This window comes from Oryzias latipes, chromosome 1 (genome assembly GCF_053564925.1).
Source record: "Oryzias latipes strain Hd-rR chromosome 1, Olatipes_Hd-rR_3.1".
Classification (NCBI taxonomy): domain Eukaryota; kingdom Metazoa; phylum Chordata; class Actinopteri; order Beloniformes; family Adrianichthyidae; genus Oryzias; species Oryzias latipes.
This window is the reverse complement of record NC_136237.1, coordinates 31,607,820-31,634,705: the sequence shown is the minus strand read 5'-3', so window position 1 is coordinate 31,634,705 and position 26,886 is coordinate 31,607,820. Positions and strand designations below refer to the sequence as shown.

The 26,886-nt window shown below is 40.6% G+C and overlaps 2 protein-coding genes across 2 annotated transcripts; both read left to right on the top strand.

Annotated features, from left to right (window-relative positions):
* Positions 1-138: 138 nt before the first annotated feature.
* On the top strand, positions 139-8,085 carry LOC144994834 (recombining binding protein suppressor of hairless-like). The gene is made up of 11 exons (XM_078953889.1): positions 139-416; positions 2,103-2,141; positions 2,225-2,320; positions 2,401-2,566; positions 2,652-2,826; positions 2,907-3,044; positions 3,110-3,222; positions 3,850-3,990; positions 6,566-6,721; positions 6,797-6,900; positions 6,983-8,085. The coding sequence occupies exons 1-11, from the start codon at positions 397-399 to the stop codon at positions 7,257-7,259; spliced, it is 1,425 nt and encodes a 474-aa protein (XP_078810015.1). The 5' UTR covers positions 139-396; the 3' UTR covers positions 7,260-8,085.
* A 2,259-nt stretch (positions 8,086-10,344) lies between these two features.
* On the top strand, positions 10,345-26,886 carry LOC101166934 (stromal interaction molecule 2). Its single transcript, XM_004065827.5, has 12 exons — positions 10,345-10,887; positions 15,759-15,889; positions 18,398-18,509; positions 18,603-18,714; positions 18,814-18,929; positions 19,062-19,239; positions 19,323-19,500; positions 20,942-21,103; positions 21,204-21,304; positions 21,378-21,631; positions 22,486-22,678; positions 23,664-26,886. Exons 1-12 carry the CDS (start codon positions 10,764-10,766, stop codon positions 25,078-25,080), a joined length of 3,078 nt encoding a protein of 1,025 aa, XP_004065875.1. The 5' UTR covers positions 10,345-10,763; the 3' UTR covers positions 25,081-26,886.

The window sequence follows — 26,886 nt, the reverse complement described above, 5'->3', positions numbered from 1 at the left end:
GGTGGGCGAGAAGCCACCAGTGACGCTACCTTTTCAAAGTCTCGCGATGGTGGCGTCCAACTTTGAAGACCCTGAGTCAGAGTTGTTCCTCCATTCTCGCGAGACGTTAAAACTTTCCCACGCCTGTCCTGGCGTGTGCCCTCTACCGGTTGCCCCTCCTCCCCCCTCCACACTTCTCAACCCTTTGCCCCGTCCGTCACACCTCCTTCGTGGCCCGCTCCAATCTTCCATGCACTGTGGTTCTGCTGTTTTGCGGTGAAAGAGGAAATGTCTCATAAATAACTCCGCGCTTGTTAGACTTTTCTTCTCTTTTTTCCTCCCGCCCTCTTGTTTTCGTTGCATGTACTCGTGTTTACGTGTGTAGAGAGGTGGGTGGCGGGGGTTGCTATTCGAAAGATGGCGCCCGTTGTTACGGGGTAAGTACAAACATTTAAAGCAAAAAGTAGAATTACGTGTAAAAATAGTAGTTTCCTCTTACGTATTGCTGTAGTAGACTATGGGGTAGCTTTAAGTGAAGTAATTTTCGTAGTTTTGTTCAGTTTTTTCTGTGTTTGTAGATATTTACACCCGGGTTACTTTCACTCTGTTTATAACTTAAAAAACACGCTTACTTGTGTCAATAATCTTTTGTTAGGTTTTTTTTTGCCATAACACGTTTTTATATTTTCATAAAATGAACTAAAAATAAATAAATACTTTTAAACATAAAAAATGGTGGTTAAATGTTGTTAAAAAGGAAAAAAAAACTCTGTTTTCAGAGACGGTACTTCCTTCTGAAACCAGGTTTAAAGACCCACTCTGATGTAATAGTGTTTTTAACGTGTTCTTCTCATGATAGAGGACATACAGTATATTTTTTTTAAATGGCATTTCTGAGTATTTCTTTATTCGAATCGTTGTGAATCACGAGCAGACGAAAAAATGTTGGAAGAAGCTTGTAATTTGGATGTTGAATGTACATATGGAGTGATTTTTGTGCCATTACTCCAAGCACCACACTCACTTCTGTTTGGGCGTCAAAGAGAAAAATGCGCTTAAAAATTAAAAATACGTGCAAACAAAACAAAACAAAACACTACTGCACCTTGAAACAGAGCAGAACACCACGTTACAAATACGCCACAAAAGCCAGCCAATCGCAGACATGGTCATGAAAGTTGATGCTGATTGGTCAGAAATTCTTCCAGTTGTGCACAAGGCCGACCCAGCCTAGGAGCTGATGGGAAAAATCTCTGACCAATCAGTCGTCATGGCTGTGTTCAAATTGGAGGGCTGCCTCCTTCAATGGCCGTGGCCTTCCCGGGCGACGATGACCGGGTCCTTCATCGAGCGGGTTGGCCGGATGTGAACGGCTGTGAATTTGGACGAGCCTAGCCTTAAGATAATTCCAGCCATTAGATCGGCGCATGTCCTGTCGCTTAGCAACCATGAGTCCCGAACAGAGAGGAGTAGTGAACCAGGCATGGAGCTCGGAATTTTCCTGGGTTATTTGATCCAACCTTTAATCTTGGAGGCTGCGTCCCGCTTCACAGTCCGCCATTGTTCTCAGAAAATCTCTGGGTTCCGCCGCAATGCATCTTGGGATATGGACAGTATAGAAGGATACACCAGACCAATTCTTGAAATAAGGAAGAAAAGAAGGCTGTATTGATTGCACGTTTATTTCAGTTTATTTCAGTTTCAAGTGCAAACTTTTACCCTCAAAATGGTGAGAATTGCACTTGGAATAATAATCCCTCTATAAATTCAAGCTACATGCTCTGCTGCATCCACCTGTTATGACTAGGTTCATGTGCCTTCATTTTTCTTATTTGAGCTGTTGTCTGGCTATGGTTATGTTAGGTTTGGGGTGTGAGGAGCTGTTAGCTACCGGGAGAGAGTGCAAACAAAAGGGATGATGGGAAATGAGGCAGGGCTTACTCTGCCATAATGATCCCACCCATAACTCTAAGGGAAATTTCTAATACCCCTCTGCAGACTCTGTCATAGAAAACAACACAGGTGTATATGTTTTTGCTTAAGAACAGCAGAATTTGCTTTGAAAAGAAATCAAAAGACGATTGGAGTGGGACTTTAACTAGCATGATGTTTTGCTTTGGCAGGAAGTTCGATGAGCCAAACCCACCTCAGCATCTAACAAGGTACAGAAGGAACTCACCTTCAAACATTCAGAGTTTTTCAATCAGTTGGAAAAGTTTCTGACGAGTTTTTCCTGACGTTCCAGGGAAGCTATGAGGAGTTATCTGAAGGAAAAAGAAGATCAGACGGTGCTCATACTGCATGCAAAAGTGGCGCAGAAATCATACGGAAATGAAAAAAGGTTCATTTGGAACAATGATGAGGGATACGTGGTGAATTGTGTGTTGTTTTTTCATGCACACATGTATTTGTGTCATACAGGTTTTTCTGTCCTCCACCGTGTGTGTATCTGATGGGGGCTGGCTGGAAGAAAAAGTTGGAAAAAATGGCAAACGACGGTTGCACGGAGCAGGAAGCGCAACCTTTTGCATTTATTGGGATTGGCAACAGCGTTCTAGACATGCAACAACTTCACCTAGAGGGAAAGGTAAATAATAACTGACTGTATGAATATTTTTTTATAAGCAAACCAATAAAAAAGAATGAAAACACTTTTGTTGTGGTCATTGCAGCACTTCTGCATGGCTAAGACTCTGTACATCAGCGACTCCGACAAAAGGAAACACTTCATGCTGTCGGTTAAGATGCTGTATGGAACCAGTTCAAACATCGGCGTTTTCCTCAGTAAACGGATCAAAGTCATCTCCAAGCCCTCCAAGAAGAAACAGTCTTTAAAAAACACAGACTGTGAGTTATTGCAGGCATAAAACAGAGAAAGTTTGGCCTCTTTTTGATGCCTCACAGCCTTGCTTTTCGTCTTTTCTCAGTGTGTATAGCATCTGGAACCAAGGTGGCCCTGTTTAACCGCCTACGCTCACAGACTGTAAGCACCAGATACCTCCATGTGGAAGGGGGGAACTTCTGTGCCAGCTCCCAGCAGTGGGGGGCGTTCTACATACACCTCTGTGAGTCCCAGCTGTTTTGCTCTTTCACTGGAATGACCTTTCTAACAGTTCGTCGTTGTGTTTAGTGGAGGACGATGAGTCAGAAGGGGAGGAGTTTGCTGTGAGGGATGGATACATTCACTACGGCAAGACGGTGAAACTGGTGTGTTCAATAACTGGCATGGCGCTGCCCAGACTGGTGAGTAAGATGCAGTTATAGTCAGTGAGTGCCCACTCCCATCATCTTTTGATCTGTTTGAAGTGTTCCCAGTGTTTTTTTTTAATTATAATTATGTAATTTAAAAGAAAAACTGTGTCGTTTTGTAGGAAAGTTTCTGCAGAGCAGCAGGAGTTCAGTAGAAATTTGCCCCTGATTTGTGGGCAGAGCAAGCCCATCCCCCCTTTCCCATCACCTACCTGTTTACACTCTCTCCTGCTAGCTTACAGCCCCAACTTAACATTACAGGTGAAAACAAAAACGGTGAAGAATATTGGAGCTATCCAGCCGTACAGTTTTGGGCCAGATGTCAGCTCAGACGTTCATGGATGGAGTCGTTTACTAGTGGATGCATCAGAACAGAGCAGGGAGCTTGTAGTCCGCCCTTTGTCTTTGCTACATAACAAACACATTCTTTTTAAAAACATCATTTTTCCATCTGCTACTGGCTTCACAGCGATTTGTTTTAAGAAAACTCAGAAATACAATTTAGGCTTCATTTTTATTTACATAAATGTCAAGAATGTGTTAAAAACAGCAAAAACATGATTTTCATGGGAGTGGGTCTGCAACAATATCTTAATATTGTTTGCTTTTACCTCTTCTCAGGTCATTCGTAAGGTGGACAAGCAAGCAGCCTTGTTGAATGCGGATGACCCGGTGTCCCAGCTTCACAAGTGCGCCTTCTACCTAAAAGACACAGACAGAATGTATCTGTGTCTTTCACAGGAGCGGATCATCCAATTCCAGGTAAACTAAACATTTCTATTTGTAAATACAGTGTTTCGCTGCACGGTGGCGCAGTGGTTAGCGCTCTTGTTTAGGGATGGGTACCGAGCCCCGGTATTGAACGGAGCCCCGGGGTAACATTCTTCAAGACCGCAGTTATCGGTAAGATCTGACCTCAACGGTTCTGCTATCGGTACTGGAGAAGTCACTTTTTTTTGTGTCCCACAAAATCTAAACGTTATTTGCCATATTTAACCAACCAACTCAGTCAATTGTCCGTTGATTAATGATGATATTCATTTAACTATTCTCGGTTAAATGAATTTCACTATTCTCGGTGAAATGAATTTCACTATTCTCGGTGAAATAAATGTCTGGCAATTTGTGTGCAGGGGGGCGGGGCTGTTGTTCCGACAGTATGCGGCGCGTGCGTAAATTTAAATAAATCTGCGCTGGAGCGCCCCGACTATCGTCGTGTCAACCTGCTGCTATGATGACCGCATTTTGCGCTCTCTGTGTAGAAGACAGTGGAGGGGCGCGAGAACATTTGACTCGCTGCTGCAGAGGATGTGAACAATGGAACAAGTAGAGAGGAAAAGCAGGTAGAAAGGTGGGGGAGGGGCTTTGGCTTCAAACTCTGTCAGAGAGATGGAAACACGGGCGTCAGATTTAGACTCAGCTTTCACTGCTGGAGTTGAAGCAGAGACTTTCTCTGGGATGAACTCAAAAATTGATTTAATTTGTTTTATATTTACATCAAGACAGCAATATGTCAAAACATTGCTGTTTATTTTTCTTTAAATAACGTCTTTCTACATGTATTTTACTTTTTAAGTTAGAAAAATGTATAAAAAAATCATTATTGCATCATGAGGAAATAAAACACTTTATGTTCTTAATTTGTTGTTTATTTATTTTTTGTCCTTAAAAAGTATCAATAAGAGTATGGTTAAAATAGCGGATCGATAAGCAGTATCAATAAGAGTAGTAGTACCGTTAAAACCTTAACGGTACCCATTCCTACTCTTGCCTCACAGCAAGAAGTCCCAGCTGGGGGACCTGAAACCAAACATCAATGGGGGACCTTTCTGCATGGAGTTTGCATGCGTGGGTTCTTTCCGGGGACTCCGGCTTCCTCCCACGTCCAAAAACATGCTTCATAGGTTTACTGGTTAATCTAAATTGTCCCTTGGTGTGAGTGTAAATGTGAATGGGTGTGTGATTGTGGCCCCGGCGACACACTGCCGACCTGTCCAGGGTGCCCCCTGTCTTCGCCCAAAGTGGCCGGGATAGGCTCCGGCACCCCTGTGACCCCGAAAGGGATAAAACGGAAGAAGATGAATGAATGAACATAAAGTTTTTCCTCAGATCAATGAGACCTCCTGAACCCTGTTTCATCTTTTTTTTATGGATTTAGACTTTAGGACACCAGGAGTTTGAAAAGTCACTTGGCAAAAGCAACAGTTGTTGTAAACTGTCCAAAAATGACATTTATCTCTTTTTTCAGCAGCTAAAATTGTGATTATGTCCTAGTTTTGTATAAATGAAAAGGAATCATTTGGCTTGGAGCACATGCGGACTTTCATCTTCATCTTGGGATCTTTCTAACAGACTCTTCAGCAGCATCGAACCGTTTGTTTGTTTGTTTTTAAGACATTTGTTGCTTCTCTGTATTAAATAAAGGGCACTGCAGTGATTTCAAATGACAAAAGAACTTCTTTCGTTACTCTGCAGCAGCTAAAAACTGTAAAAGTATTAATTGTATAATAACAGCAGCACACACATCTGTAATATTTCTTATTATGACCAGATTTCTACCAGAGGGAGCAGCTGCTCTAGACTCATTTGGTTGGGTGTAGGACACTCACACAGGAAATCTGGGTTCAATTCACAGGGCAAGGAGCTAAAAATGAAGGGTCTCTCTGGGTCTCTCTGGTCCTTTAAGATCCAGGGTTGTGTCAGGAAGGGCATCCGGCAGAAAAAATCTCTGCCAAATTCAAACCGCATGAATTAGTTGGGGCTGCTTTGCTGTGGCGAAGGTGAAAAGAAAGCATGTGTAGCAGCATTAGCAGCACATTAGCATGTGGGCGTTAGTTTGATTGAACCAGGAAGTATTTCCCAGGGGTCAACAGGTCAAACAATTATTGACCACAGGAAATTGTCAATAAAGTTTTTTAGTATTCCATGAATTGCTGTAATGCTTAAAGGATGACATCCAATTCTGTACTTTTTTTTATTTTAATAAATTCACAAAAATACAAAACGTCTTACTCATCCAATCTAATCAAACGTAATTTATATGGTAATCTTCATGCCACAGTAATGCAAAGAAATTTACAGACTTAAAACAAATATAAATAAAAGGATAGAACAGAGAGAATGTGCTCCAGCCTCCCAACATAATGAAACCTAACATGACAGGACTAAAACCACAAACAGAGGGAATATGATCTTCCTTTAGGGTTTATCTGATGGTTTTTGTGTCATTCGTATTGTTTAGCTGCTTTACAGTCATGGGACTTGAAGTGAAAAGGCTTTTTTTTCTGATTAGAGTTTAGTTTAAAACTTTTTCCTGTTTTTTTTTTTTTTGGGTCAGGCGGCACCGTGTTCCAAAGAAGCTAACAAGGAGCTGGTCAGCGACGGGGCTTCCTGGACCATCATTAGCACCGACAAGGCGGAATACACCTTCTGTGAGGGCATGGGGCCTGTGCAAACACCCGTCACACCCGTCCCTGTGGTAGAAACTTTGCAGGTAGGCGTACAGGCTTTTGTTTTCTCCACACCAGAGGCTCTTATGGGGCAGTAAAAAGCCTTCCCCTCTTTGAAGTTGAATGGTGGAGGAGACGTGGCCATGCTGGAGCTGACGGGACACAACTTCACACCGACTCTCAGAGTGTGGTTTGGAGATGTAGAGGCCGACACCATGTACAGGTGCAGGAGTCCGCTCGACTTCACGTTTCAGCTGCTTTAGTGGAACGATAAGCAGTCTTTTCTCTTCCGTCCATCCCCTCAGGTGTGGAGAAAGCATCCTGTGCGTGGTGCCGGACATCTCTTCTTTCAGGGAAGGCTGGCGCTGGGTGCGACAGCCCGTCCAGGTCCCGGTCACGTTGGTCCGCAATGATGGGATCATCTATTCCACAGCCCTGACCTTCACCTACACGCCTGAGCCCGGACCCCAGCCTCACTGCAGCGCTGCGGGGGCTATTCTCCGCTCACACAGCACCTCTTCATCATCGCCTTCATCTCTGCTGCGTTGGCCTCAGGGATGCTCGCGGGCCCTGAAGCAGTAAAGACTGAAATAAGCTGTCATCATTTCCTCCAAAGGGGCTGACGGACCTGTGATTTTAAGAGCTCTTTTTTTCAGAGCAACTCCAATCAGGACCAGCGCTGAGGAGCAGAGACACGTGAAAGCTGACGCTGTGTTGTAGCGCCCTCTGGTGGGGTGTGCTATACATTTTATAAGAGGATTTTTTTCTTCTGTTTTTCAAAGGTAAATGTACAGTTTTAGCTGTTACAACAGAAAAGTACCTACAGTTTTGCTGACTTTTGTTAATTTTGCTAAAAATTTACTTCACTTTTGTGGACAATAGAAATGATCCAGTTAAAACAGTGTTGAGAGAGAGAGGGAGCATTTTTATTTCATTCATATTTGATCTGAAAGGATTTTGCTGAAGTAGCCAAATCTATTCTCACTAAATAGTTTTTCCTTATTAAGTGCCACATTTGAACCACTTTTTTTATCAGATTATGTGTAACCTGTGGTCTTCAGTTAAATTCTTGGTGTGGCAATAAAAAACAACAGGATTTATGGGCCACTTCATGAAATGAACACATTTGTTTTTGTATAGTTAACAAGTTTGATCTGTGGGAACACCTACTCGTCTGTACCTTTTTCTATGTGTTTAGTTTAAACCACCGGGAAACATGAGAATAGAGTTGCAAAATTAAAAAAGTCTAAATTGAGTGCCTATGGAATCCTAAAATATGAGAAAAAAGTGAGTCCTACGAGAATAGTCGTACAATCATTGTACACTTTTGCCTTATAGCATCTCCTATCCTATTACTCCTTAAAGCAATGTTTTATAATTATAAAATTATTATTTTTTTATGTCTAAAGGTTGTGTTTGTGGACCATCTGTGACCAATGCAAATCCTAAAGGTGGAACTAGCTTGGAAATGTAAACAAACCTTGTTTTCTAGATCTGCCAGGACTAGTTGTTGTCATTTTCCTGTCGTTGTACAGCACAGCTGATATTTTCAGTAATGCAAATGGGTTGTTTTCATATTTGATCATTTGACATTTAACGCTCCCTTTCAGCAGTTGAAGGTCCAAAATGCTAAGCTATATTCCAACACATGGCTTAATGTTTTGTAGTTATATATAAGTATTCTTTTTATTGCATGAGCCATCTTCAAAAAGCTTTTCTACACTGCACCCCAGTGGTCAGCCCATGAAACTGCAGCCTTGTTTTTCTCCCCTCACATTCTCAAGCGGGCCAAGCTTTGATGTTGTGCTCATCAGTGTGTCCCTGAAAGGTATGATGGGAGTTTGTGCCGGCCTGAGGTCAACTGTGAGCAGGAATGAGCCCACCGTGCCATCACTCTGGCAGCTTAACAGCTCTCATGTTTATGGGTCAAATGCCCTTCCTCCTCTGGTGTAGTTTGTCTGTTGGTGCTCTCTCCAGAAATAGCATTCGTAAAGAAAGATTATGTTTCCTTGGGGGGTCTGTGGAAACATTTTTCCAGATTTTTAGTGGGAGAACAACATTTTTTTAATAATTTTTTTTATACATGCTCATTTGGGAAACAGTTACATTGCAGCTTTGACCTTCCAAGAAACTGTTGCTCTTTGATTAACTGAAGAGAAACAGCAGAGGTGTATCAAAAGCTGACACTGTGAGAAACAGATGCTCTAACACCAGGTCTTTGTGCTTCTTATCTTTTCCTGGACTCCTACCTACAAACAATAACCTTCACTTTTATGACCAAATGTTTTTAGCAGAATGTGAACAAGTTATATAAAGTTGTACAATTAAAAGCATAAACATTTCAACACTTGGATGTCTTCTGCTTTGATCATTTAACAAAAAGCTTTAGAAACAAATTCAAATGTAACAGTTATAGATTACTCAGTAAAAAAGGATTTGTTTCCTGAGTGGGTGAACACGTTCCACAGGATGGAAGATCAAATCTATTTTTAACTTGATGGCAGCAGTGAAATTTGTCGCCAATGTTGAAAGTAAGTATAATTGTATGATCTGCTTCCTCCATTACCTGTTTGGGCTTTATTACACCAGGGTTCACTCAGGGAACCTTAAGGTTTCTGCAGCAGCTTTTAGCGTGCAATAAGAGACACGCAAAGCTGTGGAGTTTGCCCTATTTTACAGAACAAGTGCAGATGATATGGAGGCAGGACAAATTCAACTAAAAATAGCACTAATTATGTAGGCAAAAATAAAATACTTGAGAGACTTGTAGAATTAACTAAGACATTTTTAAATGTCAGTTTAAATAAAGGTTGGACTTTAGGTTTGTAACTTAAACACCCCCTCCTATCATCTTTAAAAAAATTATTATTATTCCGTTTTTAGCCAAAATCTAAAAATCTGTCCTTCCGTTGGGACATAGTTTCTGCAGAGCAGCAGAAATTCACTTGCCGCCGCACAGCAACCCCCCCACCCCTCTGCCCCTCCCCACTGCTGAAAGCTCTCTGTTTAAGCAAACGTAACATTAGTGGTGTTACAGGGGCGGAGCTAGGACATTTATTTGGGTGGAGTAGGGAGGGGTCAGAAGACCTTGGAAGGGTGGCAAAAAACCATCTATTACAAATGAAAGGTTAAAAAAAGTATTTTGAACAGTATTGTTAATATTATTGTTTTTTTTTTCCTTTAAAAATATTGCTTTGGGTATTTTTGCAATGCTTAAACGAGCTTAATATTTCCCATTCATGATACTAACATTGACTCAAAAATTAGGAGGGGGGCAAGTGTGGGGAAAAGCTTCACCTTTTCTGTTTGTCTGCAAGTTGATGCGTCAGAACGGACGGAGCAGTGAGCTTGTAGCCCCGCCCAGTGTGTTTTCTACGTCACAAATACTGCTTTTTAAACAGGTTTTTTTTTTCACCTGCTCCAAATTTACAACAAATTTAAAAAACAAATCCAAGATAAACATTTAAGCTTAAATTTTTCAGTATATGTTCTTGATCAGCAGAAAAAGTGACAAGAACATGCTAAAAACCCTTAAAAGATTCTTCAGAGTGGGCCTGTACAAACGGGGCGTGTTTGTTGTAGTGAAAGGGGCGGGGCAGCAGTTCTACTTCCGCTTACGTAAGGGATGGGAAATGAGAAACAAAATTGGATTGTGTGGACAAATGACAAGTTAGAACAACTTGTGTTATAAGAACACACCCCCCTTCAGCTTTTCCTATGAGCTTTACTTTTTTTAAATGACAAATCAAGAATTCCAATTTGTACTTTTCTTTAACTAAAACATCGACTTTCCTAAGATGTAAAATTCATGTGTTTTTTTTCCCCTTTGGAAGTTACATTTTTTTAACATAACGTTTGTTTTTTGTCTTTATTAAACCCATGAGGTGTTTTCTTCGCTTGTCAGGTTTAAATTAAAGCAGACCTCAGTATCACGTCTCGTCCATAATAGCAACACGGATCCGCTTTCGCGGACTGGATCTGTAAACAGCTCGGTCCTTTCGACGGTTCCTCTCCGCCTACTTGAGGAGCTTAAAGACTTCTTGTTATAGACATAGACCTATACATATTTTTATTTAAATATCTAGTATGCTTCCTGTGTCTTTTTTACTGGTCATTTTCCCTCTTGCCGGCTTCTGGGCGGCTGCGCAAAGCGCCGCCGAACTCCAGAGCTTTTCCTCTCCCGGAGGCAGCGCCGGATTCGAACCACCAGGTAAGCAGTTCTCTGTAGTAACAAACACCAATAAATACATTAAAAAAGAAAAAACCTAGGGATTTTAAGATATATTGACGCTTAAAAAAAAATTATATATATAATATATATTATAATATGTATATTAATATACATTAGGATTTCTTACAGAACTCAGGCTTGCTTTCCTCTAATGTTGTATGCTTAGAAGTAACTGCAAAAATAAATGTTTAAATCTTTTTTCCCCCGCGAAATTTACTGCTGGTCATCTTGTATTAACGGGAAAAAAGACATTAGGATAAAAATGAATTATTTCCTCCTTCTAAAAAAAACTTTTATTGACATTTTGACATATCTTGTAAAATTTAATGTCTTTTAAGGAAATAACAATTGCATTTACTCTATAATGCCTTATAGTTGGATGTGAAATTGTAACTTCTCGGATGGATCATATCTATCTATCTATCTATCTATCTATCTATCTATCTATCTATCTATCTATCTATCTATCTATCTATCTATCTATCTATCTATCTATCTATCTATCTATCTATCTATCTATCTATCTATCTATCTATCTATCTATCTATCTATCTATCTATCTATCTATCTATCACACATTAACTATAGTTAATAAATGGGAAAATGTAATTGTTGAAGCTACTTCACCTAAGTGCTCTTTTTAAGTGTTAAATGAGAAGAAAATCTCTCTTACTTGATTGGAAGAAAAAAAGTAAAAGATGATACATATAAATCATATATAGCAGTGTAGAGTATAATTAATCTTAATTACAAATACAAATATGTGTATTTATAGGCTACATACACTTTATAACAGATTGATCTGTTTAATGTAAAGTTTGTCAAAAAGCATTACATTCTCTGCTTGTAAAGGCTTGGAAGGTACTTTATAGAGGACAAGTTGACTGAAAGACCTGCATCATATATCATTGAAACCTTAGACCGAATCTTTGCACTGAAATCTAACGATTTATACTTATAAGTGGATTAATGGTTGTGATGTGACGAAGTAAACAAAGTTCTGTCCTGGCAACATGAAGCAGGCAGCACAAACAGATGCAAGCCCTGGCTGTTCTGCACAACTCAGACACTCTCAAAGTCCAACTGAGAGCTTTTTCCCATGAAAACTGCAAATTTCATGAACAACTGAGAGCTGCAGGAAGGAAACCTAAAAAAATTTGCGCATGATTATTTTTTCTTTTCATAAACCAGAGAGGAACTGTTCACCTGTTGTAACTGATGCATACGGAAGCTGAAAATACTAAATCATTGCTAAATCACTTCATTCTTGACGTTTTTTTATTTGTTTTCAGAGCTTACCTGTGGAAAGAAATTATACATTGTACGTATGTGGTTAACCCCTGTGCTATCTTAGATGACCCCACCCTTACTTTGACGTGTTCTCCCTACCACGACAAAGGTGGATAAAGGTGGAAAGATTCCATAAAAATCCATTGAGACCAGTGAAGATCACAAATCATTGAAAAAAAAGGTTTAGCACACTGTCTAGTGGGTCTAGATCAGTGTTTTTCAACCTTTTTTGAGCCACGGCACACTTTAACCTTGCCAAAATCCCGCGGCACACCAGCATCCAAAGAAAAAAAAAAAGCAGAAATTCATGGTCTTTGTTGATCGAGCCCCCCGCGCCCCCCGCAATCTAACGTGCATTTTTGTGATAGTTGTGGTGGAAAAAGCAGGAAGTTGCGGCAGTTTTTTTCTAAGATGAAATAAAAGTTACGTTAGAAAATTTAGAAACTGTTTGTTGTGGTTTCAAGACGTTAAACAAGGAGGACTCATTGTGCGTTGAGACACTGTCCCTTTAAGCCAGTGCATCATGGGAGATGTAGTGTGAAAACTACCGAAAGAGGGAAGAAAGACTCGCGTCTCTGAGCTTCATTGTTTTGTTCATTTGGCCCACGGTCTGACACCAGACTCTGTGGAAAGCTACACCGCTAAAGACGAGCTTTAGCTGGTATTTTTGTTAGAACTGAGCGACTTTTTGAGCTAATTTGGAACAAGGAAGTGAAGACTTGAACCACTTCTGATTGGTCAGACTGATGACATGTGATTTAGCCTTAAAGAATGATTGGCGGAGACAGTTAAAGGGGCGGGACTTTTCCGCAAACACTTATAGCTGCAGGTAAATCGCGGTAACGTCATTCTTATCAAAATGTATTTAATAGAATTAAATAAACACAAAGAAAATTTAATTGTATGATCTTTTATATTCCTAACTACTCAGTGTTTTATCAGGGCCTGTTTGGATGAACAAAGAGCTGATTTCCTGGAGATGGGAAATGTTTTTAGATCAGTTAATGAGGGCAATTTCCCACGGCACACTTGACCATCTCTCACGGCACACTAGTGTGCCGCGGCACACTGGTTGAAAAACACTGGTCTAGATGACCCAACTCCCAATGTTAAAGTGCCTAGGATAGCACAAGGGTTAAAGGAAACATACAATTGTTAAGAATACAAAATGCTGCTTTTTCCAATAGCATACTGTATTTTTCGCACTATGAGAAATGATTGGTCTATTTTAAACTTTTGTCATATAGTTCGATAATACTGATGCAGCTAAAATAAAACAATTGTAACTATTGCAACTCCCAACATTTTTAGTGACATAAAACAAAACAGTCCAACATCACTACACATTAGCCACGCTAGTGTATTTACAATACCTGTAACTCCCACTGCAACACATAAAAAAACAACCGATACGGCTAAAACAAACATTACTGTGATTATGCTAAATCTCAACTTTGTTAGTAACACAAAAGAAAAAAAAAAACGTCCAACACCACCATACATTAGCCTAATTTACAACACCTGTAGACCCCAACCACTCTGGCAACATAAAAAAGAAAAAACTGACTGCGCTAACTCCCAATCTTGTCAGCAACACGTTAAAAAACAGTGTGACACCACTACACGTTAGCCGCATTAGAGTATTCACCATACCTGTACTTCCTAACCTTTCATGCAACACGTAAAAAAAACAGACGCTGTGTCCAAATTCCTTCCCTACTCACCATATAGTGCGTTCGCCGTTTTTTAGTGCTGTACAAACCTACAATTCCAAAATCGACTGTCCTAGAAATTTCTCAAAAGTCTGTGCTATAAACCATTGTGCATCGATCCTCACTAGATTGGTGAATATAGGCCACAATAGATTACATCAGAACAAGTTTTGGAAAGAAAATGTATTTCAATGAATTTTTGAAATAAATCATTAATGTTTTTATCCTCGGAAGACAGTAGATTCATAAATGGTTGTTGCAAAATGCTCATATCAATTAGATTTTAACTTCGTGAAATCAATGAAGTCATATTCGCCGTTCAAAAAAAAAGAGTGGGCATGGTGTCTGAATTGCTTTTAAAATCCAGGGTACTACATAGTCCCGCACTATGTAGTTTTTTAGTAGTTGGAGGTTAGGGTGGGAATTCGGACCCAGTCAAAGTGTTATTAATACGTCAACTACTAGCCTTAGTACTAACACGTAAAGAAAAAAAAACTCAGACACCGCTGCATGTTAGCTGCATTCTTGTATTTACAATAGCTGTAACTCCCAACATTGTTTGCAACACGTAAAAAAAAAACAGATGGATAACATTAAAACTAACATTACTGTGACTACTCTAATTCTCAACCTTGTTAGTTATACGTAAAAAACAATACAGTCTGACGCCGCTACACATGAGCTGCGTTAGCGTATTTGTAATAACACCCAACTTTGTTTGCAACTTATAAGGTAAACATGCAGACATTGTGAAAGAACACTGTAAAATGGTTTCAACATTTTTAAGCACAGCCAGAATTAATCCATATTTCCCTTGTGCTATCCAAGGCACTTTAAGGTTGGGAGTGGGGTCAACTGAACCTTTTTTCTTCAATGATTTGTGATCTTCACTGGTGTCCATGGATTACATGAAATCCTCTTTACCTTTATCTACCTTTGTCATGGTAGGAATAACACGTCAGTGTAAGGGTGGGGTCATAGGATAGCACAAGGGATATACCTTCGTGTGCTCAGAGAGGGCCACCAAGTTTTTTTTTAAGGCTTTTAAATGCGCCTTATAGTCTGTAAAATATTGTAATTGTGACAGGGCATTTGGAGCTTTACGGATTGTAAGAGGGCTGGTATGAGAGTTGGTATAGACCTTTGACCCTTGCTCTCTTGAGAAGTCCGACTCTTTAGTCACAGATGCAAAAATGGGCTCTGACTCAGTAGACGAAGGGACCCTGTGCGTCATCATCTCATGTGTTCCCTCTGCGTGCTCAAGCTCGGGGTACACAGTCTGATACTTAGCTTAACAGTGGTAGATTGAGACATTATGGCTTCTATGAGACTCCCACAGGAGCCATCGAGAAAATACTGAACATTCTTTCCTAAAGTGTTAGTAAAGTATTCTGGATGTATGCATTTTTGTCTTCCTAGTGCGCTAATAGAAATGATAAAAAAGTAACAAAATATGTAGGATTTGTGTGAAACTATATATAAAACTATTTTTATACCTGAACATTGAGCTATGACAGCAAAATCAATAAAACCAAAGTATTAGTAACATGCTACAACCTATTGTTATTTTATTTTCTAGATTTTTTCCCCTCAAATATGATCAATAGTAAAAAAGCAAATTGTTTGTATTGAATATATATTTATAATAACAAACATAATATTAAAACATTTTGACAGCATTCTTTATGAAAATATTTGAACTTTTTTGTAGGAAAAGGTTAAAATATAGAGAAAAAATCATGCAAGATCAATGAGGCTTTTATTTGTGTTATCTTGCAATGGTTTAAATGAATGACTTGGTTGAAGAAATTCACTGGGATAATCTCTCTTTCTCTCACACTCATGCAGACCCATGCATGTTAGTGAATCCACCATGTTTGAGCGAGGCCGATCGCTATAGCCTGGAGGCCCTACGAAACATCCACCAGATGATGGACGATGACCAAGATGGTGGGATTGAGGTGGAGGAAAGCGTGGAGGTACAAACTTCACTCCATAATGAAGTCATTTTCTAGGTCAAATTCACTTTGCTTCGTTTGTAAAGACACAGATCCCAACAGCAGAGGAACAGGTGGTGCGGCTGCTGGAGTCAAATGCTCCTTCAGGGATAGTAACGGTGTAACTTTGCTTTTGGCTCTGTGACAAAGCTGGTTTGCACTAATAGACAAGTGCAGCTTCGGTGACCTTTGTGATCTTATTTTGAAAATACGCCCACGCTCGAGTGTGTCTTACTTGAACTTTAGCTGTTCAAGACAACTAAATTGAAACGGAACTGAAAAAACAAAACTTCGTTACATGCTTGTCTATGAAAATATGATAAAATGTGCAGTATGCATTTGAGTTCCACTTTTACCAAATAAAATGTTAAATGCAAAATAAGAGAGAAATGATAAAAACTTTTCTCCTCATCCATTTTAACATTTTGTCCATGCATGTGTGCAACAACTGAAGATTTAACAATTCATCTTCTGCACCCTGCTGTTACATTTTACTGTAACATTTTCAAATGTTTCAGTACAACTGTAACATTTGAAAATGTTGCAATTTTATAATCATTCTTTCCTTTCCTGGAATCTGCAAGTCTGTTCTTGTGTGTGACATTCATAGTAAACCTGGAATTCCAGTTGGCCCTTGCATTTCGAAACTGGGTTCATGGACACACTATCCAGAGTCTCAGGTTCCGGTTGCCATGGAGACATCAGTGGAAGGGTTCAGGTCCATAAAAGTCCGCAGATTCCATCAGACATCATACGAGGCCGCTGTTTACGACCAAAAATACATTTTAGGATAACAAACACTCACCCTGCCACCAACATCGACCATGCACACTGAGGATGCTGATTCTAATGAAATGAATGCCGTTTATTATATTATATTATATGGTGATTTGTTTTTGTATTTAATGTGTTCTTGTGGCATTTTTCTCCTGATGGAGGACATATATAATAAAAAATAAGCTACATGACTTTCTGAGTATTTCTTTATTCAAATTGTTGTGAATCAGGAACAGATAAAAAAATGCAAAACCGTACGTCCAGATAGCTCCAACATTTATCACCTTTTTTTTTTTTTGTTGCCCCTTTATTGTATCGCTGGGGTTGTGAGGGTCAGTAAGCTAGCTGGAGAGAGTGTAAAGAATGGATGATGGGAAATGAGGGCAGGCTTACTCCCTGCACAACTCAGAGGCAAATTTCTAATGAACTCCTGCAGCCCTGCAGAAACTGTTATAGAAAACGAGGTTTTTATTTTTTATTTTGTCTAAAAGTGGCATAACTATAAATAAAAGACTGCAATTTTTTTGAAAATAGATCAAAATATGATGGGAGTGGCACTTTATATATTTTTAAATGCAAATCTAGGATTGTCACATTTTTCAAGATGGTACACTTTTAATTAGAGCTGGACACTATGAAGAAATCTTGTGATGTGCGATATTAGTCATCAATAATGCGATCAGGATTTGACTTGTGTTTTGTCAACAAATAGCAAAAAAACAAAACTACAAATAATACATCATTTCCATCCCACTACAACTATTTACATAAAAGTCAACAAACGTTATACTGCAAGTAACCTCAATAGGAGACAGGTAAGAACTTTTATGTGGTGGAAACACAATGTTGAACAATGATCTACTTTTCTGCTAGGATTAGTCAAAACTAATATGGATGTAGTAAAATATGATGCTTTCTCTGTTTATGCATGTGTATAAACTTTTAAAGGGGCTAAATCATGCTTTTCTTAAGCCTTTCTCTGTAAACTACATCCATATATCTGATCATATATTACCTTTGGCTCACTAAAGAATAATTTTTTAATGAAATATGAGTTATTTTCACAGCTTAACTTCTTACAAGGAAGTAAGACGACTCAATGTCAGAGGCGCCGCCTCTCACTCCTTATGGGCGCCATTTTGTGATATCAACCTAGAGTCGGCCACACCAGCGTATCTGCATTTCACCCACAAAAACAAACTTTTGCAAAGATGGATGTGCATATTGTGGAGCTTTCCAAAAACAAAGCGCTTTGCCGATCACTGCTTGTTACAACGTGAGGACCCAGTTGTTTTTGTGGATTGGGAGGGGCTGGTGCTCAGAGAGCAGGGCTTTAAAAGAAGGCTTAAAAATGTGTGAATGGATTAAAATACCGCTTTGGAGTTGTTTTTGTGAGAATTAAAAATCATAATACACCTAAAAGCTCAAAAAAGTTAATTTTGCATGATACAGGCCCTTTAAGAGCTCAGCTGTCCACATCACATTTTTGGATATATTTTCGCAGTAATACATTTTCCTAAACTTGAGCCCTGTTACTATGTGTTTAGAGGGTTAGCTCAAATATTAGCTTGGGCCTCAAGAGGTTAAGGTAGCCATTTATGGCGATTTACGCCATCTTTGGCGATCTGCGTATCGCGGCATCAAGACTTTTTCGATTTATTGTGGAGACCTGCTTTTAATGCATGAATGTTCTGGTTTCCTCTTTTGCTGCAGTTCATCATTGAAGACATGAAACAGCAGCAGACTCACAAACACAGCAAGCTCCACAGAGAAGACCAGCACATCACAGTGGAGGAGCTCTGGAAGGGCTGGAAGTCATCCGAAGGTGAGAAATAAAACATTTTTTTACATTTTTATCTAAATTTACAACGTGCGTATTTGACTGTAAAGAACACGTGTCCTTATCTTACGTTGTTAGTTCATAACTGGACCCAGGAAGATGTGCTGCGCTGGTTGAAAGAGTTTGTTGAGTTGCCACAGTATGAGAGGAATTTCAAAGACTTTAAGGTCAATGGAAACACACTGCCGAGGTGAGGGCGGTCAAGGAATACCGGGAGCAAAGGGCACACGCAAGGTACTTTTTTAATGAGCTGCATCCACACTCATTCTTTCTTGTTTTCTGTTTGTAGGATTGCAGCCAATGAACCTTTATTCCTGAGTTTTCATTTGAAAGTTCAAGACCAGAGAGATAAACAGAAGCTCACCATCAAAGCTCTGGATGTGGTTCTGTTTGGACCGCCTACACGTAACCCTGAATCATGTTTTTTTTTTTAACTTTGACTTCTCGTCCAGTTTTTATCTTTATGCTAACGTACCAGATTAATTTGAACCTCGAGCTTCAAAGTCTCCATATTCCTGATATGTCATCTCCTCACAGGTCCTCCTCATAACTACATGAAGGACCTGCTGCTCATCGTCTCCGTTGTGATGGGAGTCGGCGGGTGCTGGTTTGCTCAGGCTCAGAGCAAAGCCAGCAAGATTCACATCTCCAAGATGATGAAGGACTTGGAGAGCCTCCAGAGGGCTGAACAAAGTCTCATGGATCTGCAAGAGCAGTAAATATTTCTTTGAATTGTTCACCTGCAATTCCAAGCTAAACGAAGAAATGTTTAGCTTATCCAATCATTCATGAATTCAGATTGGAGCAAGCCCAGGAGGAGAAGCGTAATGTGGCTGAGGAGAAACAGAACCTGGAGGAGAAGATGAGAGACGAAATAATGGGGGCGCAGGAGGAAGCCCACCGGCTGCACAGGCTGAGGCAGGGAGCAGTCAGTGAGCTCAGCCGCCTTCGGTATGCAGAGGAGGAGCTGGAACAGGTGGGCAAGAGCACCATAGGAAACGCATATTTTTACTCCCATCCAGTCTAAATTTAATCCCGCAATAGCTACAAAGTGGAGGTAAAGGAAAATCTTTTTAAATTTACAGCAACTGTCAACATGGTGTAACATGTTAGATAGTGATGCTCTTTCGCTGCAAACTTGTGGCATATCTAAAAAAGGCTTCTGCTGCATGATGGGAAACTAAAAGGAATACTGTGAAAAAGGGGAAGGGGCAGAAAAGGGCTAAAAAGTTGCTTGGGGTGGAGCAAGAAATAGCGGGGATCAGTAAAAATGAAGCGAGGAAGACGGGGAATAGGATGAAGAGTGGAAAATACCTGTTGAGTAACAAGACTGAAGGTAGATCTTTTGAAGACATGCTAATGCTACGGTCGCACTAGGCGTGTAACGAGGGTTCAAGAACGGTGCAAATTTGACTTCAGCTCTTTTGCGATTTATGAAGAACTTGGTGTCGTAATTCACATCACAAATGGCAACTATTAATTTATTCTTAATGATCATGTTCAAACAGTTGGGGCTTTCGTATAATAAAAGGCACGCCATGCATATCCCTTGTGCTTTATTGTGGGGTCAAAATGACCCCACCCTTACATTGACGTGTTATCCCTACCAGGATAAAGGTGGAGAGGATTTCATGTAATCCATGGAAACCAGTGAAGATTACAAATCATTGAAGAAAAAGGCTCCACGCACTGTCTTGTAGGGTCCAGATGACCCCACTCCCAATGTTAACGTGCCTTGGAGGCACGTTAACATTGGAAGTGGGGTCATCTGGACCCCACAAGATAGCACAAGGGATATGTCATTACCAGATTAGTCAAAGTTCAACCCAGTTTAAATTTCAATGTGTGTTCAGTGGATGTGCTTGTTGTACGTAGAGCCCAAAAACATTCTTGGAAACATTCGTAGCGACGCACAAACGCTAGAGTTTTGAACACGAAAGCCCGAAACGCGCGGTATGCACGTTAACCTTTAATCGAAAGTGGCCGCTTGAACGCGTGTTGTCGAGGGTATTGTGAATGTAGCTTCAGATGTTTTGCAGACAAAGTCATGGCATCCAGATTTGGACATGAGCGGAGGAGAATAGTTGATAATTCAGCAGTAGAATGTTGCTGAAGTTAGAGCTACCAGGCAGGTAGCCTAGAAAAAGACAAAGTATTTTGATGATGAACCGAATTTCATAGATGTTGGTATTCAATTCAGTTAAATGTTATTTATATAGTCCAAATTCACAACAGTCGTCTCGATGGGCTTTGTATTGGTAATTGTAAGGTAAACATACAAGTAGAGAGGAGTACGCAGAAGACATCAATAAATAAAAGCAAATGTATAACTGTGAGAATTCCTTGAATGAAGATGACATGATTACACTAAAACTTTGGAACTGTGCATCCATGTCTGACTTGATGCCTCTCTTTAGGTCCGGGGAGCACTGATGCAGGCGGAACAGGACATGTGGGCAAGCTGGTCTGTTTCAGAGGCCCTCCAGCAGTGGCTGCAGCTGACACACGAGGTGGAGGTTCAGTACTACAACGTGAAGAAGCAGAGCGCCGAACAGCAACTTGCGACAGCTAAAGATGAGGTCATACTACACGCATGTAACAGAGAAGTAGCTAACAAGATAAAAAAATGTCAAGGCATAAAAATAAAGTTGAACTTTTCTCCTGCTTTCTATTCTGCAGGCAGAAAGAATTAAGAAAAAAAGGAGCACAGTCCTTGGTACACTCCATGTGGCTCACAGCTCATCTCTGGACCAAGTCGATCATAAGATCCTGGAAGCTAAGTGAGTTTAAAATGGCTTGAGCGGTTTTTATTTTGTCACGGCAAATATGCCAGATTCCTCTCGTGTTTTGCAGGAATGCATTTTCGGAGGTAACGGCCTGTCTGCGGGAGCGTCTCCATCGCTGGCAGCAGATTGAACTTCTCTGCGGCTTCCCCATCATCAGGAATCCTGGCATAGGAAACCTCACTGCTCAGCTGTACTCGGACGCCGTCAGCCAGGGCCTGCCTCGAGTGCTGCAGTCGGCTTGTTCATGCCACAGCTCTGTCCACGGATCTGTCGAGAACCTCATAGATGACCCTGGGTCTCCCATGTTACCACAAATCCCAGGTGTGTTCCGGGGAGGAACCTGTGTATTTTTAAAGCTCCAGGCTGTTATGTACGTTAGGGACTTACCCAAGGGGAAGACAAAGGTTTTTCTAAAATTTGAGTACTCATTAAACCATATTGAAGAATTGTTATTCTTTTTTATGTTTCTATTTAAAGCCTGTCTGTAGCTCTTAAATTAAACTGCTTATTTAAAGTTGAAAAAATTCATAAAATTCTTTATTACTGAGAAAAAAAGTAGTTTGCAAAAAAGCCAAAAAAACAAAACAGAAAATCTACTGAATTATAGGAATCAATGTGGCACCCAAAGCTATTTTGGAAATATTTTACTCTGAAAGGCTTAAGAAAAGCAGGATATAGGCCCTTTAAGTTCACTGTATCGTGGGTGAAATAGGACAAATTAAAAAAAAGTAAAATAAATTTGCTGTACATGATGACCCTTCCGCTTAAACCTGTAATGCTGGTTTATCTCATCTATTAGACAAAGGCCTCAGAGCATGTGCAGCTTCTGTTTTAAGTAGCTTTTCCATACAGTCATAAAGCAAGCACTCCGCAGGCCTGGTTAGCTGTGAGCCAGCCTCGATAAATTTAACAGCACACCCCACTGCAAGCTGCAGACGCTAGCGGGACTGAGCCCCCGAACAGCTGTTGCTGCACATGACCGAGCTGCTTGCATGATTCAGTTTGTATTCAACAGGACTGAAGTTACCAAAACATTTCAACAGAGTGCTAATATGACCTTTAGCTTTGTCCCTTCAATCCAAAATGTAATCTCTCTTAATATGTTTCCCCAAATCACTTTTATCAGCCATTTTTCAATAATTGCATACGTTGTTACATTTTTTTTTAATCCACAGTTTCAGTTTCACCAGTCAAGTGTTCTCCTCGACGACATGGATCCACTGTTTGTAGGCCACGTCGTCCTGGCATGATCAACCATCCCTCAACTGCTTTGATTTCTCCTGACCCCGACCTTCTGATCCCCATCCGACCTACTTATCCGTGCTATGATGATGGAGAGGAGATCCTCTTGAAAACACTTAAAAAGCAGTATGTCTTCTAATCTTTTGTTTAATGCCCTATTAAAAGGTGCTGTGTTTTTTTTTATGACCCATGAAGGGATGTAGACAGGTTTGGTCGCATTTTAAAGGGAGCGCAGGTGTGTCTTGCAGTTCTGTTGAGGCCCTTTAAGGGACGTCATAAAAATGGAACATACGATTGTCCATCGTTTAGTTCCAGGGGAGTCAAACTCCAGGCCTCGAAGGCCGCCCTCCTGCTGGTTTTCCTTCAAAACTCAAACAAAAACACAAATAGAATGCAAATAAAAAGAAAGAGTCCAGTTATGTGGCAACCGTTGGTTGGAAAATATGTTGGACACCGGCCCTCAAGGCCTGGATTCTGACACCCCTGGTTTAGTAAGTGTTTATAATGATGATGTAAGTTACAGGCCTTTGTGGTGTACACCGCCCTTGCTCCACTCTCTAGTCATTAGTAAGGTGCACATATTAGCTTTTTACTGACTGCATGGGGCATGCAGCATTATACAAGTGTCTGCAAGATGCCTTGACAAACTACGCTTTGATTGTTAAATTTCCTAATTTTGAATAGTCAGGCTACAAGCACGGGCTTATCATTTGTACAGCACTAATAACCCCTTTGCAAAGTCTGCGTGTTTTAGGGTGTATGAAAAAGGAAAAATCTGTATGACGTGCCTTCATCTGACCTACTTCACCCTGACATGCCATTATGCGTTGTTTAAGTGTTTACTACGACCTGCAGCAAGCCCGTAGTAAAAAGTACATGAAAACTTTTGCTCACCCCCAGAGCAGTCTACGATCTTAAAACTTTGTCAGGGCCACCTTCATGCCCCATACAGGTTTGCCCATTTTTCACCCGCAAATAGCCAATAAGGAACAGTTGTGACTAAAACACAAGGTGTTACTCTTTATGACACACTGGAAATGTAAGGTTCTTTGACAGCTGTTATTCTTCTCCCTTTTGCACTAATCCATCCCTCTCTGTCTGTCATTAACAGAGATTCCCAAGAGAAATTCTTAGACTGCGACTGCACGGCTTCTGCTCCTTTTGCAAAAAAGTACACATGCTCCACAGCTGAGCCTTCCCCTCGAAGGTTTTATCAGGACGAGGCAGAGCTGCTTGCAGACATCTCAACTGGGAAACCTTTGAGGGAAGAGGCAGAATCAGCCGTTGAACCTCCAGTGCACAAACATTTTGCAGAGGAACTTGAAGCTACCACAGATCCGGAAGGCTCCAGCTGGAAAATGGCAAAAGCCAAGGGCTTGGAGTCCTCTTTGGGAACTTTTTCTACAGATGAGCCTGCTGTAAACCCATCAAGAATGATCTTCAGAGACAGGAGTGACGCTTCCAGAGAAGCAGAGTTTTTATTAAGAAAAGGAGACAAAGATACAACAAGGGATTTGATGGATGTCCCCTCACAGCATGTCTACAGAGAGCGGTGTAATTTACCACTTGATGCAAGAAGGATGTTGGTAGAAGCTCCAACAAATGCTCCAAGAATGTTATCAAGAGATATGATGGGGATTTCGGTAGACAGCATCCCTAAAAAGATGCAGAGAGATCAGTCTGAGCCTTTGTTTGAATCCAGAAGAATCACAAGAGACTTGATGGGTATGTCCCATGATACAGGTTCTTGGAAGCTTGCTCGAAATAAAGGAGAATTTCTTCCTGAATCTACTTTAAGGTTACTATCAAAAGACAAAATGGCTGAAACTATTGGTGCACCACCAAGGAACATGTCCAGAGATGAGCTGGAGTATGACGATACCACATCCCTGAAGATGCCTTCCAGAGATGTATTAGAATCGCCTGTAGATGAGCAAGAATCGGCCTCGGAGCCAATAACTTATAGAGGAATACTAAGATATGAGCAGGATGGCTCTGATGAGTCCCTCAGAAGGAGAACACCAAGAGTGCCAGTAGATGAGACCAACATTACAGCAGAAGTTGCCACTGGAAATGTTGCCAGGGACAATGTAGATGTTGCCGGAGCAACGCCCAAGCATTTACTTTGGAGGGAAGAGCAATTGACATTTGAGTCAAGTTCTTTGCCATGTGGAACCGGCCAACCAGACCTTATGCTGACCTCTCAGGTGCCATGGAGATCCTCCTCCGACCTGTACGCTGCGGGCCCGTTGAGTCAGCTTGTGTACGACGGGATCCTTGAAAAGTCGTGCAGCTCAGCAGCTTCTACCCCAATGATCACCTCTGCCTCAACCCCCAACCTGCACGCCAAGGTGGAGTCACCAGCGCCGCTGCAAAAGCCTACCTTCACGTCCGGGGAATCGTCACCCAAAGAAGACAAACACAAAGAGAAGGAGAAAAGCAAGAAATCCTTGAAGCTTAAAAATCTTTTCAAAAAGAAAAGCGACTCACCTCCGGAGAAGTTTGAAAGCGGGCTTCAGAAACTCTGACGATCCACCTTCAAAGATGGTCTTTCTTAAGATGCGTTCACAACAAACGCGATTCACGTGGCAGGGTAGCCAGTTTCAATGTCAAGTTGCTATCAGAGGTCCTGCAGTGCGATTTGAGCGATGAGACGGCGTGTTTTGAGGGGGGGGCGCAACAATGCAGCACAGCGAAAATTGTGACGCATGATGAAAATTAAGCCAAGCAAGTTTAAATATCTGAAGTTTGACCATGGATTTGCATCTCTTCAACCAATAAGGGACTTGGCTTTGACATTTGACGTGTGGAGCCCAAAACCAACATAAAGGAGAATCTGATCATTCTCCTCCCAGTCTTATTTTATCTATTTTTCTTATTTAAATTTAAAAAATAATAAAAAAGGTCCCCTAACTGTATTCTATTGTGGGACAAGAAGTTGTCAAAGATCCTCAAACCAAAAACGTTTGCAAATCATAAAAACCCGCTATAAAACCTAAGGTCTTTGGAACGCCATCCCTTTGTCCGCACGACAGATTGACCCTGTTGTTGAGTGTTTTAAACAAGTCAATAATTTTATATTCAGAAGAGTTTTTAGTTGATCTAATTTAGCCTTTTACTGTGATTTATTTTGTTTTTATTGTCTCTACTTAGTTTAGTCGGTGGCGTGTGTCTGATGACTGGTTGTAGTTTTCTGTGTTTGTACCATTGTAGGCACTTTGTGATTTTGCTCCAGAAAAGGTGCCATAGAAATAAACATTTACTCACTTAATGCGGATCAGCAAGTCGTCAAACTGGGTCACAAAGACAGAAGTACCTCTGAGAGCGACCATCATTCAGACGCAGCTCCTGCAGTAAATGGTGACTCTCATCGTAGCGGGAGAGTCTCTGAATTATCCCAGACATGGTGCCAGGTTGACCTTTTGTAGCTCTCTTACAAATCATTCATGTCTTCCAAGAATTGTTAATGAGATACACACAGACACTGCTCCATGTAGCGATGAGGCTAAAAAACATTTGCCGGTAGCTCCTCCCACACACAGTGGGAGCATTAGGTATATGACTGCACTTGTGGACAAGAGTCCAGCCAAGAATTCATTGTGCATCTAAACAGAGGCAGAGGCGAATTCAGTGCAAACGTGAGAAAACAATGAATTAAAATGGCTATATCAGGAAATCCTAGGGAATTCCGGGGTTCTCACAAATCAATGGATTGACTCTTTTGTAGGTGAGCACATTCAAATGCAGCTTCAGTTCCACAGAGAAGCTGTAGAACTCAATCAATAAAACAACGTTGTGTCCACCTGAAGGTCACCCGGTGAGGTTAAGGGGTGTTTTCTTTCTTCTGGCGCTACATCTTTGTGATAGATGCTTTCACACCAGAAAGCAGGAGGATTGAAATCTCTGCTAGGACATTTTAGTGTTGAGTTTGTGTGTTTTCCTTAAGCTTGTGTAGATTTTCTGGAAGTATCTCATCGTTGTTTGACATCGCAAAATCAACAATGTTCAGATAATTGAAAATTCAAAATTGTCTGTAGAAGTTATCTTGTTTGTTTTTTTAACAAAGAGAACAAGAAAGGGAGGATAAAGGTCTTATAGTTGTTTGTGGTTTGTGCAATGGAAAAATGAACGATAAAACACTTATCTTGTTTTGTATTATGAAGTCTTACATTTTCTGTTTTTTATGCTTTGCCTGAAGCTGAAGTGTAACCTGAAGTTTTAAGTTTCTGTATAACAGAGTAAACACTGTACATAATAAAAAAAATTACAAAATTAAATCTCTTGCACATAATGGTTACGTACGTTTTTAAATAAACACCAAAAAATCTAAGAAA